The following is a 16,733-nucleotide window of genomic DNA, read 5'->3' as shown; positions in this document are numbered from 1 at the left end:
TTTTTTTCCCCTCTCACTATGTACGATCTATTTTAAATGACCTACTTAAAATGTTATGCAACTATGGTGCTTTTGTATATTTTCCATGTGAGCGAACAGAAAGGAAATCCCTTGAAGTTGTGGTATTTTATCCAACCAAAGAATGATCTTTTTTTCTTGTTTCTCTGAATTCTTCATACAATGTGTCTTAAAATAGATAACACAGTTCATTACTGTTGTCATAATTGTCAGCTTCTGTCATTTCCATCAGTGGATAAAGGTTTCAATGAATATTACTCAGGCACTCCTAGCCAGCCTCCCAAACTCTTCCTAAAGCTTTCTAAAACTATCCCCACTGCTGCTCTTTGCAGTCACTCAAACCTGTTCTTCAGTTATTTAATGTGATCCATGGTAGGTGCTGTTGTGATAAGTCAGATTTTTCTCCTTCATCCTTCTGCAATGCTTCTTACTTTATTGATATGTGAATATCGAAAATCTTTATTGATATATGAATCACTTATTTAATAGAATAAATTTTTCCTTATGTTTAGAGCATGCTGGCTTCAGACTTCTCTGGCAACTTATAATTTCATATCCTGGAGAAGACCTGAAATACTGTATGTCAGAAGAGTATTCAGGTCAAACATAGATCTTGAGATTAAACAAAGACAATGACATAAGCATTGGCATAAGAGTATTCCAATAAGGCTAGAATTGTCCTTCAGACTAAAATGTTTCCATCACTCAGGCATTGGTTTAGACTTTTCACATAAATCTGTCTTTGATTCTTTCACTATTTAGTAAAAACGCATCCATGTTTCTTCTGAAAATAAGATTTCATGGACATGTGGGAAGAAAAGGTATCTTTCCTTTTTAAATGTTAAATGTCCCAAGTGTGAGGAAATCCAGTTCTAGTGGAGCAAAAGAACTTCACAGAAGTTAACTTTTCTCCTTTACTTTTCTATATAAACCTTGATTAATATTGAATTTATGTGATTGTGAAGCTACAAAAGACATTGTAAAACATTTAATATTTGACGTTGCTCTGTGTTTAGCTCTGTTCATTCTTCCCTCATACTTCCCCCCATCTCTCTCTCACCCTGTAAGTGTCTGGATACTCCCCCCACTGATCATACACCAGCTTTGACACATGCTGGAGCTATTTATAAGCCAATTCCATTCACTAGTTTATCTGAAAACTAACCTAACCAAGACAAGAAAAAAGCCATCATTTTGAGGTCAGTGGGTTTTTTCAGTGAGGGCCCAAAGAAAGAATGAAGCAAAGTTCCCTCTGCATGTTTTGCTTAAGCCTTCACTAAGACAAGAAAGATTTCATTTTGCCGGCTTTTAGAACAGTCTTGATTGGCTGCTCAGGCCTTGAAGACAATTATGTGAGGCAATCAGACAGTGAGAGGACATTCCCCTTTCCATCCATGCAGGGTTGAAATTCTTAAAAAGTATGAGACATCCACTTCAGCCACAATCTCTTTCCTGATCATTTTTATATGTTGTCAAAATGTTGCTAAAAGCATACATCTCTTTTTTCTGGTTACTGGTTTAACATACCTTCCCTGAAGCCAGTTTATATCAGATCAGCACTGTTTAATCATTAGGTTAAAAAAAAACTCATTTACTGAAATGGCTGCAATTTCTGCTCTTTCTTGAAAGACTATGTTACTACATTCCTTTGCGGTAGTCTAGAGGCAATAGGAAAGATATTGTAGGCCTGCTTTTTGTAAAAAAAAAACACAACAAAACAATAATAAAGTCTAGTAGTTCATGAGCCTATGGAGGCCTTAATTGAAATTAATAGAGAATGTAAAAGTAGAGGAAATTAGGCCAGCTGTGAAAGAAACCACAGAAGCAAAACCAGGTTAAAGTAGAGCAATGAGCAAACTCATGCAATATCTTAATTTTGCTTCAGATATTTCCCCCTTAATGTCACTTGTTCTCTAAATCAAGCAACAAGTCTAAAGCACATCGTTTCTTGTATAGATGGCTATTCATTCTACTACAGTGGTCTTTTGGCACATGACCAAAGGAACTGCAGTAGCTAGGGAGTGGCTCTACCAGCATGCAGAAAGACAAGAGTAGCTGGCAATTTGCCCTGCACTAATTCCCTGTCCCGCATTGTCACCAGCTTAAACTTCAGCAAAACTAGAGTATTTGGTTTTCATTTTAAAGACTGAATTACAATTATTTTATTCACTTTTATCATATTTTTATTGTAAGAAACATTTTTGAAATTTCTAAAAAATAAAGTAAGAGACTTTTCTTCTTGCAGGTAGTTTAACAAGGGGGTTACAGCATTGAGCTTTACACGTGTGAGAAGACCAGCTTACGTCTATGGAATTCCAGAAGGTGATAGTCTCACCTGTGAGGAAAATGTGGAGGAGTGGGAACTTAAATTAGAATTTTCTAAATTCACATTCTATTAATGTCAAGTGACCTCAGCCTCATAACTGGAAGCCTAACAGGTATGGTATTCAGAGCATAAAAGATTTCCCCTGCTCTACTGTTGAATACAAAGTTATTAGGAGCAAACAAAGAAACAAGCCTTGTAACACAATACATTTCCCCCCCTTGTTAGAGTACCTCTTTACTTCCTATCATCCATCATTTCCAACCACAGTCAAATTTCTTTAAATTTTCTCTGCAGTACATGGGCATAGTTCTTTTATTCAGTTAATAGGCCGTTCACTCAGGGAGGATGAAGTGTTATTTCATGATTCGGTGTATTCAATAATGTCAAAGTTTTCTAGCACAGAGTCCTTATTCTAAATATATTTCTCTTCTTGAAAAATCAGTTTAGTGAGCAGTTTCCACAAGAGACCTGTGTAGGACAACAGCAGTTGCTTCTAGGTTTTTCATTTAACCTTATATTGTACAACTTTTGCAGAAAAATACCCCAGGTACATTCTTCATCCATTATTTTTTTAATAATGTCTTTTCTCTTCTGATTTCACACTTTTGCTTGACTCATGGGGCAGGAGGATAGGCCAGGCTTGCCTTTAGCTTCTGACAGTGAGCTGGAGGGTGAACAACCCCTGAGTAAATGAGCAGAGAAAGAAAATAAGTAAAGCACTGAACATCTTGCAATTTAGTGAAAATAAAGATCTACCCACTGTGGCCTCACAGTAAAATCTGGCAGGAGTAATGTTATGGACCTGGACATCCCCACAGGTTGAGCCTACAAAGAGAATTAGTCAGAAGATCTGCTACCAGCAGCATGCCCACTTTTTCAAATGTTCAAGACAATGACTCATTGCAAATGAGTAGGAAAAGATGGAATGAAAAATCCCTGCCAATCCCTGTTGAAAGGATGCATACATTTCAATGTTTTCTCAGGTGATGCTTTCCTCAAGCAGGTGACAGGTTACTTGTTGCACATTGAAGAGGACTCCTCTATAAAATGGAGTAAGTTAAGTGGAAATAGGACAGAGCCATGCAGAGACATATATCTGACAGTATTTCTTCCACTTTATTTAGCGCAGTATTCTATCACATTGGTTCTGTCTTCAGTGTATTACAGACTTGCACTGTTTCCTAACACATTGTACCTTTAGAAGGATGTGAGGATTCGCTCTAGTACATAGAGTTTTCAAAGATGCTCTTCCTCCCCTTCTTCTGACTGTGTGACAAAATACACAGAAGATGGGCACAATGGGTGGAGTTTTGCCTTATTTTTTTGTCCTCAAAACACTATGTCCTATCAATTGAAACCCTGTTATAAAGCAGTGCTCCACAGCCGTTGTTGTATTCTGTTGTGTTGGATGTTTGCTGAGTATGGCAGTTGTTACTGATCTATCTGGGAGCAGAAACATGCTGTAGACTTATTAAACAGAAATTGTTTAACCATGGAAACTCCTGAAACAGAGCCCACACAAACCTTTGCTTTCCTATTCAAAGAATTGTTAACCAGCTTTCCATGTGTTCAAACAAAAGAGGTTCTGCTCTACCTGGGCCCTATGTGAAGGGCCACAGCATTGACTTTGGGCTATACTTACCATTCTTTGAGAAAAGGGAGAAGTAATATGTAGTGGTTCCATAATAACTATAAAAGAGACCAAGATGATCCCCATTAATTTCTGAATTCTTTTTATCTGGCATGAACCTCCTCAAACAGAACAACCCAAATACATTTGTGTGCACACTTCTCCTCTCCCAGGTGTGTTCTGGCTGTTGGGTACACAAGGCTTGCTCACAGCTGGCCAGTACAAATACCAACACATGAACAAGGAAAGCAAGTTCCCATGCTGGTCACAGCAATTTCTTCTCTGGGTCTTCTGATTTCAAGAGTCACAGGTGTATGAGTATCAGTATCTATGGTTAATTCAAACTGTCAGGGTCTAAGCCTTATTTCATTTCAGGATGACAAGAGACAAACTGGAGAGAGCAGAAAAGTGCAACTCAGTACCTTTAGGTTGCCCATGCATCCATAGGTAGCATAAAGGTCAAGCTGCATGAAAGACACCTCTTCCCCACCACTTATGTGTACACATGCAGCCTGAGTTCAGATACTGTATCTTAAATTGTACTTGGGAATGCCCAGGAATAAATAGGGTGTTTAGCTCCTGGTTTCTATCAGCTCATTTCTCTCTCAGAAAATCACTGTGGATGAAAAAACAAAGCAACTTTGCACAGGACTCTCCCTGACTTTCGCTGAAGTTCTATCTGCATATGTGCCAAACAGCTTGAGGAAAATCCTCTCCAAGCTTTCCTGCTGTGAGCAGTCGATTCAGCATCTTGATTAGCCTCTGCATTTGGATGATTCTGTTACAGGAAGGCTTTTCTCCTGGCAGAGTTTGAACACACAGTTTCAGTCTCAAGTTCCTGCATCAGCCCGGAAGTAAATTGGGAGAGGTAAGTGAACAAGCATGTCTCTGTGTTTAGAAGGAAAGTATTGTTTTAGGAACTCTCCCAAAAATGTGAAAGGAAACAAAATACAGACAATTTTCTGTAACTTTTGAGCAGATTGCATGATGAATTTCTGTAGCCAAGAGTAAAAGTTACATTTTTCTCCCAAGATCTTCTACTTGGATATGGTAATGACATTACTGATGAGCAAATTCTATCATTACTTGAATGCTACCCTGTGTGTGTCTCCTTGGGTGGGAAGTAGCAATTCTCACATTTCTACTTTTTCCTCAGATACTTCTCTTTGCAGAAAATCATGTTACTAATCTATCTGCTTGTTAGCCTTTGCTCTTCTTTGGCTGAACCGAAGGAAAAATACCTGTGCCTGTGGCAAGCAACAGAGAAAAAAATCAAAGCATATGAATGAGGTTCCATCACAGCAAGAAATATAAAAAAGTGTTAGATATTGCAATAATGGGCCTAAAGTAATCTTGTAAACTTCAGGGAACGAGACCAGATAATCCAAGTTGCCCTTTCTGTCTCTGCTGTCTTCCAATTACTATCTACCATCAGGTTAGACAGAAAATTTCTACTGATGGTGACAGAACTTCCAGCCAGATCTCAAAGAAAGGGGTACAACCAAGTGATTGTAGGATGTAACCCCTTAAAATGATTTATTCATTAAGCGCGTCATCATCTTGGATCACAGTCTTGACCTTAAGCTTGCGCTTATGTTATACTTTAAAATTATTCTCGGTTTGGCTTGGGTTGTTGTCCTGACATATGAGTCTAAATCTTAGTGAGTTTGACATGTCGTAGGTTAGGAAAAGTAGTTTAGAAAACCACCCAATTGGTCAAATAAGATTTGGAGGAGGAGTTATTTTTTGCAGCTGCAAATTAGAAATAAATATAAAAATACAACATACTAAAACCCTAATAATGACATAGTGTTGCATAACTAAGTTTCCTTCTCAGATAAGTTCTACAACACCATAAACATATGCCATTGTTAATAACCACTTACAATAGCAACATCAGGACTTATTTAGTTACAGTGCAATTTCAGTTCCCTTAAATATTTACTCATTTCATGGCTTACTTGGTTAAAATATGATCTTCTATTATGCTCCTTGTTTGATTTCTATTTGGTCTCTAAGCACTTGTTTGATTAGTGGTGGGAATAGTGATCTGTCTTTGATAGTGTCTATATGCTCTTTCACCTAACATCCAGTTTAATGTAGCAGGTTGAAAAACCGGCACCTTGATCTTTACACGTTTCTGTGCCTGTTGTTAAAACAGACTTATAAACCAGGTATCTTCCTAAATTAATTTTATTCTAGACCTTTGCTCACTATTCCATCAGTTTATTTAAATAGAGTTTGAAAAATTCAGCTTACACTGCATGCAAATCCTTCTAAACTGGACCCTTTATATACATGCATTCCCTTTTATGTGAGCAGTACTTTGCTAATGGTTCAATAATTGAGAGAGTTTACATTTTAAAGACTTCAGTTTTTAATTGGTTGAATATTAATCACAGATCACTTTCAATTCTGTTGTGATGCGCAAATTATTGATGTCTGAGCTGCATTTGTTTTCAGGTATCAGTCTACTCGCATAATGCAAAATAACATTCAGCAATTATTTCAATTAGATGCAGTAAATCTTCAGAGCAAGCTATTTATTCCATTTCTGTAAATGAAGAAAGCAGTTGCTCTTTTCCATTCCCTGATGTTTACTGCCTAGAACTAGCACTTAAAATGGGTATGTATGCAACACGTAAACAGTTTTCTAACTGAATTATGTTAGCATCCACGGTAAAGGACAAGCAGTTGAACTCCCCTTGCAAGATTTCATTTGGTTAACTGACTCTTCTGCCTTGGAAAGAGATGTCACCTTGTTTGGAGGTGTTAGTTACCATTTTAAAGTATATTATGAGAGGTAGAGTAAATAGGAGTTCTTAATTAGCAGAATCTGTTTTGCACAAGTGCATAACATTAGTGAATTATTTTTCGTCAGACTGCAGCTGTTACCTAAGCAGAGGAGGAATTTCACCTAAGCACAAAGAATGAGATACACAAATAACTGTGTTGTCTTAAGAACGGGTCGGGTATGTCTCCTCACAGCGATTTTGTTCCATAATTGCAATTCATATTAAATGCAGCAAATGTTACCATCCTGCCCACTCAGTTTCCACCTCTACTTTTGTTTCAAGAGCGGGGGGGGGAACGACACTCCTCAGTAAAGATGAGGGGAGAGCCCTTTCTTTTCTTCCCTTCCCCCGCGTTGCTCCCTCAGCCGCGCTGCTAAGGGGCGCGCACCCGCCGCTGGGCGGGCGAGCTGGCCCCGTCCCGGCTCTGCCCCGAGCTGCACTTGTAGCTGCTCCGCGCCGCCCATGGCGGCCCCACGGCGCCCGGCACGGCACCGGGGCCCCGCCACTCTCGGCGCCCCGGAGGGCTCCTCCCGCCCCTCCGCGCCCGCTTGAGCTCCGCGGGGGCGCAGCCCGGCATCTCCCTGGGAGAGGTAACAGCTGCGCGACTCCAGGAGCGCGGAGAGGCTCCGGTCGCGATGCGCTGGCATTGCTCCCCCGGAGCGGAGTCTCCTTCCCCTCCAAAGCAGCGCCCGAGCGCTCGGTGCGTGCGTGCATATGTGTGTGCGTGTGGCGAAGGGGAGGGGGCTCTCTGCGTGCAAGGGGTGGGCGAGAGCAGTGCGATGGGAGCGGGTGCCCGTGTGCAGAGGGATCTTCTTCCCGTATGTGTGCTGGGGACCGCGGTGTCGGGGCAGGGCTCAGCGAGGCGGTTGCTGCATGCGGCGGAGCCAGCCGGGGTACTGCAGCGCCGGGCTTAGCCTCGCTCTGCGCGGCCAAGGGTACTTGCCCGGCTGCCCCCGCCGCTCGGTGCCTGCGCGGAGCTGCCGGACGGGGAACCTCGCTGGGAGAGCGGTGGAGCGCAGCGGAGTGGGGCCGCGGCGACCCCGGCCGCCGAGGTAGGGAAGGTGCCGGGCTCGCCGGGGAGCGCCGCCGGGAGCATCGCCGGGGGCGGCCGGCCGCCCCGCCGGGCGTGTGAGTGCGGGCAGGGGAGCGGGGTGTACCGGGGCTGCTTTTACTTTGGCGTTTTAATTTATTTTAATTATTCCTAAGGTTTTGTTTTCATTACTGTTATTTTAAAGGGGGGGGGGGTGATGGTGACGGGGCGACAGTGGCTTCCTGCCGGAGCCTCTCTGCCATCGCGGTCGCCTCTCCTTTCTAGCCGGCCGCCTCCCGGAGCCCCGGGCCAGCGGCACCAGGCGCAGCGCTGCCGGCTCCCATCCTTCCCGCAGGCGAGCGGAGGGACTGGGGCCGGGCAACCCGGATAAGCCAGTGGAGGTGTGGGAGGGACAGGGGGGCAGGATCTGCGCAGTGGGGCTGGGGGTGTGTAAATGTGTTGCGGGTTGGACTTTGCAAAGGTGCCCCGGGGGGGGTACACGGGACACGACACGGAGGGAGGGGGACTGGAGGTCTTGGAAGTATTTGGCTGCGGGGACCACGGTTGTGCCTTGTTACGAAAAGGAGGGTGTAAGAGATGCTGGGCTGCATCGCCGCGCTGTGTCCATTCCTAGCCGGCATGTGCGTGCGGTGTGTGCGCGCCTGTGTCCCTCCTGTCTTCCCCCGCAGGGAGGCAGAGGGCGACGGGGCGCCCACGACAGAGGGGAGCCGGCACCAGCCGAGCCGGTTGCGGCAAATATTGCGGTAGCGCCGGCATTCCTGGCCAGGCAGGGCGACCCGCTGCCAGCCCCGTGCAGGTCCAGCAGCGAGCCCAGTCGGCAGCGGCCGTCGCCCCGGGGCTGAGGAAGAAGAGGGGACTCGAGCGTGGGAGAGGCAGGGACACTGGGGGACGGAGCCCGGGGGGGAGGAGGTGGAGCGCTGGGGACGCGGGGGCATCGCGCTGCCCCGTGGGCCTGTTCCACGCGGCCAGGGTCGGGAGCCTGCGGGGATCAGCAGCGGCTGCTCCCCTCCCTCTTCTCCCCATGTTCCCGCTCTGCGGCCTCTTTGACCCCTTCAGCTATCCCTTTTCCTCTTCCTCCCTCGCCTCCTCTCAGCTTTCCCTCTCCCTCTTGTCCTTGTGTCCTCCCTTCCTTCTTCCCTCCCTCATCGCTCCTCTGCCCACCCTTCCAGGTCCCCCGGCGCATCCTCCCCTCCCTGCGGCTCCCTCCAGCCTGATTCTCCTCCCTCCAGCTGGCTCTTGCTTTCTCCACTTCCATCCTGGCTCCCTCCTGCCAGCTCAGTGGCTTCCCACAGCAGGAGAGAAATGAAAGGGACAAGTTGGGAAATGGGGGGAATGGGGAAGGTGGGGGAGCAATGTATTGATTATTGACTGATTTTTGTTTTCTTTTTTTTTAAAAAAGCTACCTTGTAACTCAAAGAAAAAGCTGTGGCTCCAGTTACGTGTAAAAAAAAAAAAAAAAAAAAAAAAATGGCAGCTCAGCTGACCTGTCTATATGTGGAGGGTTCTTGAAAGCCACCTCTGTATCAGTGCAGGGAGAAGAGCAAACTACATCATATTAGTTAAACAAAAGAAAAAAGTTCTTAAGTTTCAGTAGTTTTGGGCTGGTGAATTGACTTTGTTTTGCCCTGCAAGTGAGGGTATCGCTGTTATTCCAGGGGATGGAGCTGTATACCTGTGCATGCTTCTTCCATATCTGTGTGCTTCCATTGGTTACCAAGAGCTGATCTTGTTTTGCGGATAGTTCATTGTATTTCTGCAATCAGTTTGACACCAATTTATTTAAACTAGATATAATAAGTGACAGAAACTATGTGTGTGCATGCCTGTGTACCCCTTGAGTGAATCTTGCTTTTATAGTAGTGATAATCTGTACGTGTTGATGCTATAGATACATACATTGAGTACTGACATTGCTTTTTGTGTCTGTGTCTTCATCCTTTCTATATTGTGCTATCTCAACCCAGATGTTTGGGCATGCATAACATCAGCATTTGTGTTTAATATCCCTGAAATGCACGGCAACATATGAGCAGTGCAGGATTGAGGAGAGTAAATATGCATAAAATTGGAATCTCCTTTGGTTATTTTGCTTTGTTAGCTATGCATGCTTGGCATGTACAAGAGAGAGAGAAATATATTTGACAGACCTCAGTGTTATTTGTGTTTGTCTACAGAAATTTACATGCCGTATTTGAAATCATTCTAGCTCCCATGTATTTGGTTGTTAAAATATTTCATGTTATTTTAAATTCAGTGCTTGTAGTTTATCTATAATCCTTGGCAGGTACAGTAGCTCAGTGGTATACAATTTTTAACCCAAATGATGTTTTGGAACAGTAACAACTGAAAAACGTTTTCTTTTTTTCTTTCCTTCTTTCTTCTTTAGATTCTTTATCTTTGTTCAGGAGCCTAAGGTTGCTTGCTGATCACAAGAAGATGTTTCTGTGGCTCTTTCTGGTTCTGTCATCTCCAGTTTCTTCTACAACTGCAGATGCTGATATATCTGTGGAAATTTGCAATGTTTGCTCCTGTGTGTCAGTTGAGAATGTACTCTATGTCAACTGTGAGAAGGTTGCAGTCTACAGACCAAATCAGCTTAAACCACCATGGTCTAATTTTTACCACCTCAACTTTCAAAACAACCTGCTAATTATTCTATATCCAAATTCCTTTCTTAATTTTACATACGCAGTGTCCTTGCAACTGGGTAATAATAAGTTACAGAACATTGAGGGAGGGGCCTTTATGGGTCTTAGTGCATTAAAACAGTTGCACTTGAACAACAATGAATTAAAGATTCTCCGAGCTGACACTTTCCTTGGCATAGAGAACTTGGAGTATCTCCAAGCTGACTACAATTTAATCAAGTTTATTGAACGGGGAGCCTTCAATAAGCTTCACAAGCTGAAAGTCCTGATTCTTAATGACAATCTGATTTCATTCCTTCCTGATAATATTTTTCGATTTGCTTCTCTAACTCATCTGGATATACGAGGGAATCGAATACAGAAGCTTCCATACATTGGAGTTTTAGAACACATTGGCCGAATTGTTGAATTGCAGCTGGAGGACAACCCCTGGAATTGTACTTGTGATTTGTTGCCTTTGAAAGCGTGGCTGGAGAACATGCCCTATAACATCTACATTGGAGAAGCTATCTGTGAAACACCCAGTGACTTGTATGGAAGGCTGCTGAAAGAAACCAACAAGCAAGAGCTGTGCTCCATGGGGACAGGGAGTGATTTTGATGTGCGCATTCTGCCTCCCTCGCAGCTGGAGCCCGGTTACAGCACACCTAATGGCCACACCACTCAAACATCAGTGCACAGATTAGTCACAAAGCCGCCAAAGACTACAAATCCTTCAAAGATCTCGGGGATAGTAGCAGGCAAAGCACTGTCTAATCGCAATCTCAGTCAAATTGTATCTTTCCAGACCAGGGTGCCTCCTTTAACTCCTTGTCCAGTCCCCTGTGTTTGCAAAACACATCCTTCAGACTTGGGATTAAGTGTAAATTGCCAAGAAAGAAATATAGAATCAATGGCCGAACTCATTCCAAAACCATTAAATGCCAAGAAACTGCATGTAAATGGCAATTATATTAAGAATGTGGACACTGCAGATTTCATGGAGTTCGAGGGGCTGGATTTGCTACATTTAGGCAGCAATCGGATTTCCCTGATCAAAGGAGAAGTTTTCCGCAACCTCACAAATTTACGGAGATTGTATCTCAATGGCAATCAGATAGAGCGTCTGAGCCCAGACATGTTCGCTGGCCTCCACAACTTACAGTATCTGTATTTGGAATACAATGTTATCAAAGAAATCCTAGCAGGCACCTTTGACTTAATGCCAAATTTGCAGTTGCTCTACTTGAACAACAATCTTCTACGAAGCTTGCCAGCGTACATATTTGCTGGTGCACCCCTTGCTAGACTGAATCTGAGGAACAATCATTTCATGTATTTACCTGTAAGTGGCGTTCTTGATCAGCTGAAATCCCTTACACAAATTGATTTGGAAGGTAATCCATGGGACTGCACTTGTGATTTAGTTGCTTTAAAACTGTGGCTTGAAAAGCTAAATGAAGGTATTGTGGTGAAGGAATTGAAATGTGAAACACCTGTACAGTTTGCAAACATTGAACTTAAGTCTCTGAAAAATGAGATCCTCTGTCCTAAACTTTTAAACAAGCCATCTGCTCTGTTCACTAGTCCAATGCCCGCTGTCACTTTCACAACACTACCAGGACCAGTTCGGAGCTCTCCTGGTGGCCCAGTTCCGTTGTCCATCCTAATCTTAAGCATATTAGTTGTTCTTATTTTAACAGTGTTTGTTGCTTTTTGTCTTCTTGTTTTTGTGCTTCGGCGCAACAAAAAACCAACTGTAAAGCATGAAGGGATTGGAAATCAAGAATGCAGTTCTATGCAACTGCAGCTAAGAAAGCACGATCACAAGTCAAACAAAAAGGATGGACTAGGTGCAGAGGCCTTCATTCCTCAGACAATTGAGCAGATGACCAAAAGTCATACCTGTGGCTTAAAAGAGTCTGAAACGGGCTTCACGTTTGCTGACCCACCAGGGCAAAAAGTCATTCTGAGAAATATTAATGACAAGGAGAAAGATTTGTTGCATGCGGATACCAGAAAAAGACTTAGCACAATCGATGAACTGGATGAGTTATTCCCTGGGAGGGATTCCAATGTATTTATTCAAAATTTTCTTGAAAGTAAAAAAGAATACAACAGCATAGGGGTCAGTGGCTTTGAAATACGTTATCCAGAGAAACTACAAGACAAAAAAAACAAGAAATCTCTAATAGGTGGTAATCATAGTAAAATTGTAGTAGAACAAAGAAAAAGTGAATATTTTGAACTAAAAGCTAAACTTCAAGGTTCACCCGACTACCTACAAGTCCTTGAAGAGCAAACAGCTTTGAATAAAATATAGGTCATACAATCTTATCACCTACAGAGGACATTTATTTAATGATGAAAGTGCCTTTTGTTGACTTTTAACTTCCAAATACTATATTATATTGATAGGCATAGAGGCAGGTGTGTCCAAGGGTGTCTTGATTAACTGTAGCTGCATATGAATTGTCAAGTAGAGGAGAATTTCCTAAATAGATTTTACTACATAAAGCTCATGCCCCATGGAATCCTGTGAGGATACTGCAAACTCTATTGCCAAAGGGATGCTTTATACATGTTACCCTGAATTTAACCTCAAGAGGCATATATGTTTTGTACCTTAAATGCAAAACCATCGTCTCCTTGTGATTTGTTAGAACAAACACAAGAAACCTGGTACTGGTGTTTGTACCTCAGCTGGGTCCTTCATCCTGCACGTGGATTTAAATTGGTGGAACTGGAGTAATCCCTTGATCTGTGGTGTTGTAATGGCACTGTTTAAAGAATATCTGGAAAGTAACAAGCATGCAAAGAGAGAACATTTGATAGTATGTGTAAATTGGATACATTTATGGCCTGCATTTTGAAACCACTGGAATTATAATGTTAAATTGTGCAAATATTTGTTTTAAATATACCATGCATTACATACCTATGAAATAAATTTGACCACTTGAAGCATACATGTCTATACAAAGAAATTAAAAAGAAAAAAAGAAAGAAATAGTTCACCCTGACTTCTGCAGTATTTGTGGCATCTGAAGAAAATATTTGATGTTTATGCAGAATCTGTTATAAGACTCATCTCCAATTAAAACTAGAGTTCCTTCTCAGTTACATGAAAAACTTGCAACCCCAACAGGTTGTCCACAATTGTCAAAGTGCTTACTGTGTGAGCGTAGCAGAAATTATTTTTATAATATAATTCATATTTATGAAATACTTTGTATACTAAATAGGAAAAATATGTACTCCTTAATATGTATTTAATATGCCTGACTTGTTTTCCTGATCACAGTGCATTAATCATTCAGTATAAATAAAACCAGAACAATATAAAAAACAGAAACTGGAGATGTATAGAATTATCCAGAATTAAGTGATCAGATATAATAATAATAAAATTGTTCTGTACTATTCTTGTGAAATTAGCATATTATCTTATTTCAGATTTGTTACCAATGGTGCATTTTAAAATAGAGTCATTAGTTTTTTAGTATTGTGTCTCAGGCAGTTATTTGCCATCACTTGTCTTGCTTTTCAGGGTTCTACAGCTTAATCTAAGTAGTTTTCGCTACAAGTATTATCAGGAATTCATGGTAAGGGTAATATTTTAATCGTATATGCATAAGTTTTATGTTCTTACCTGTCTGGCTGCTGTCTGTCAGGAAAAAAATAACTGATCAGACAGTGAACAATATGGCAAACCATGTCTATTTAAAACCACAGTGTAAAGTGAATATAGTGGTCTCAGTTCAGAGTATTATGTAGCTCGTATCTAGAGAGTGAAAACTTGCCCTTGTGAAAGCTGAATCTGAATAGCCAGGGATAAACAGCAGTCAGGACAATGGAAAATCTCCACTGTATCTCACTGATAGATGGCACCTGGAGATGAGAATGAAGGTCTATTGGTAAAGCATCATACAGCAAATCTATACTATGAGATTAACAAAAGTTTTTTGACTTGAAAAGGATTTTTTTTTTTCATTTATTTCAATGAGGTTTGGATAAGTACCTCTATCTCCTTTGCTTCCAGACCTTCTCCCCTGCCCCTTTTCAAATCAATACATAAATCAGTTAATATTAGTAGGATACAAATACGAATGCTTTTCATTAATTTGGAGCTAACAAATATTACAGCAAGACCTGATAACGATATTGGGGAGAAGGCTGTGTCAGCTATTTCTATTATAAACCTCTAATTTCAGGGCTTTATGATACTGCTGTGAAATTTTTATTCTGGAAGGACACTTGGCAAACAGCCTGCAGTGTATTTTTAGCAAAGTTTACAAAAAAGAAAAAAAAAACAAAACCCAAAGCACTGCTTCTTTATTTAAGAAAAAGCAAAACAAAACATCAGTTTTCTATTTTCAGACATTTGTTTATGCTCTTGTAACTTAGAGGGGTTTATTATTTTTCTCCATGCTACAATGGAGTATGTACAATGTCATACTACGTACATGACTTCAAATAATAAAATTATAACAGATAAATTAATGACTGAGTTTCTTTCAAGAAGCTGCTGCTATCAATGTGCAATAAGTGACTTCAGGATGTCATAGAGATTTTCAGGACATGGACACTATGTACATATGCTTTTCTAGCATAAGAAGTTCTTGGTTGACCAATGATGCAATACATATCCAAGGCTTGAATAACTACATTTGAGTTTACTGTGTTAAGAGTTTGTGAATTAAGAAGTGTTACAGATGCACTGACATGATAGACTACAATGGCACCACCAGTAGGTTAAGAATAATGGGTCACTGTGCCTACTCTGCCGGGTGCTGCTTGGCTTTAAGTATGTATCCAGGTTCACTGGGATTTGCCTTGCATAAGGCTTCCGACACACTTCAGTGCATTGTCAGTCTGTCATGTCCCATACCCTTCTCTGCAGAGCCATGTGTTAAAAATATTAGAAATAGCAAATAAGGTAATACTTTTAAGTGATGTTGAAACTGATGTGCTTATGACTTGTGTTGCCCTGAGCTAAAAGATCAATGATAAATGATCATACCTTCCTCAGCTAAAAACAGGTGTTTGGTTTGTTTTGTGGTGTTTTGTTTCAGGTTTTGCTTGTTTGTTTGTTTTTGTGGTGAGGTCTTTTAATTACTGACCAAAGGAGGAACTGGTATGCTATACCATTACACTGCATCAGATTTTCCTGCTCATTGAGGTCCCAATCCAGTAAAGCATTTAAACTCAATCTAAATCATGTGTGGAGGTACTATTCATGAACTAATCAAACAATATGCCCAAGAGTGGGGCTTAGGTAGAGTTTTTCATTGACTTCAAAAAAAGCTGGTTCAGAGACATTGTATATAATACATAGAGCACAGTGACTTTTGGGATTATGCAGTTGAGTGTAGGTTTGCCAGCATCAATAAAGATTGCACAATCTGAACTTTCCTGTATAAATTGTTCCTGAGTGGTTTACATATATGATGCAATATATAGGCATAATAGTGTGATTGAAGAATGCAGAAGTTGGCAAAACACTCTATTTCTGTGAAATTGTTACTTTGAATGACAACCTTAATGTCAGTTTATCTCCTCCATGTTTTGAAACAGTGTATGTGTCTGCACAGCAGTTTTATTGTAATGTCCATTCAAATCTATAGTCAGTCTATCTGGGAAGGTGACTTTTAGGATGTGGCTTAAGAGATCTGTTCATTATATTGGTTTGAGTGGCCATGCTTGTAAAATGGCTGTTAAGACCCATAGACTAAACCAGTGAAGATGTTAACATAATCTGTTTTCTTCATTGTATTATAAAGAAGTTTCCATTTTTAAATAAAATCAATAAAGTGTAATCGTTTCCCTGAAAAAGAAAATATTTGTGCAACTTTATCAGAAAGGAACTACCATGGTGCAAGAACACAAGACCATTAAACAATTTACGTTTTGCATTTACTGTTCAAGATTGACAATAATATAGAAATCTAGGATAAAAATCTTAAATAAGATGATTTTTTTGAAAGACATAATAATGTAAATTATAAAAGGCATGGCCTTGTGAACAATGTTAACAAATGTTTCAGAGTTAATGAAACACATCCAGAACTTGATAATATCTATAATATCTTTTGCATGATTTGTACATTGATATTGTTTGAAATGAGCACAGTGAGATTTTATTATATTTTTTTTTTTTTTGGTTGCATCCAAAGAGTTAGGAAGGAAATAACAAGGGGAATGTATTTATAATCACCCTATTTTGAAATAAAGAAAACAAAATGTATTGGTTTTACCCTGTTTCAATCATTACTATTCTAGGTTA

The 16,733-nt window shown here is 40.9% G+C and overlaps 1 protein-coding gene across 3 annotated transcripts; it reads left to right on the top strand.

Moving 5' to 3' along the window:
- The first annotated feature begins 7,234 nt into the window (after positions 1-7,234).
- On the top strand, positions 7,235-15,486 carry SLITRK4 (SLIT and NTRK like family member 4). Of its 3 annotated transcripts, none has more exons than XM_062640507.1 (2): positions 7,235-7,469; positions 10,207-15,486. In XM_062640507.1, the coding sequence occupies exon 2, from the start codon at positions 10,257-10,259 to the stop codon at positions 12,768-12,770; it is 2,514 nt and encodes an 837-aa protein (XP_062496491.1). In that variant the 5' UTR covers positions 7,235-7,469; positions 10,207-10,256; the 3' UTR covers positions 12,771-15,486. The 3 variants fall into 3 exon arrangements, with proteins under 3 accessions (XP_062496491.1, XP_062496492.1, XP_062496493.1); XM_062640508.1 differs by lacking the exon at positions 7,235-7,469 and adding an exon at positions 7,693-7,821; XM_062640509.1 differs by lacking the exon at positions 7,235-7,469 and adding an exon at positions 7,693-7,897.
- Positions 15,487-16,733: the final 1,247 nt, after the last annotated feature.

The sequence above is a fragment of the Pezoporus occidentalis genome, unplaced genomic scaffold, assembly GCF_034315485.1.
Source record: "Pezoporus occidentalis ecotype Australia unplaced genomic scaffold, CSIRO_AGI_Poc_V1 ctg65, whole genome shotgun sequence".
Taxonomy (NCBI): domain Eukaryota; kingdom Metazoa; phylum Chordata; class Aves; order Psittaciformes; family Psittacidae; genus Pezoporus; species Pezoporus occidentalis.
Note: the sequence above shows the minus strand (reverse complement) of the source record. Positions and strands in the feature narration are given on the sequence as shown.

Bases quoted from the DNA above. Each gene is read 5' to 3' on its own strand.
- SLITRK4 (XM_062640507.1), top strand. From the start codon at position 10,257: ATGTTTCTGTGGCTCTTTCTGGTTCTGTCATCTCCAGTTTCTTCTACA.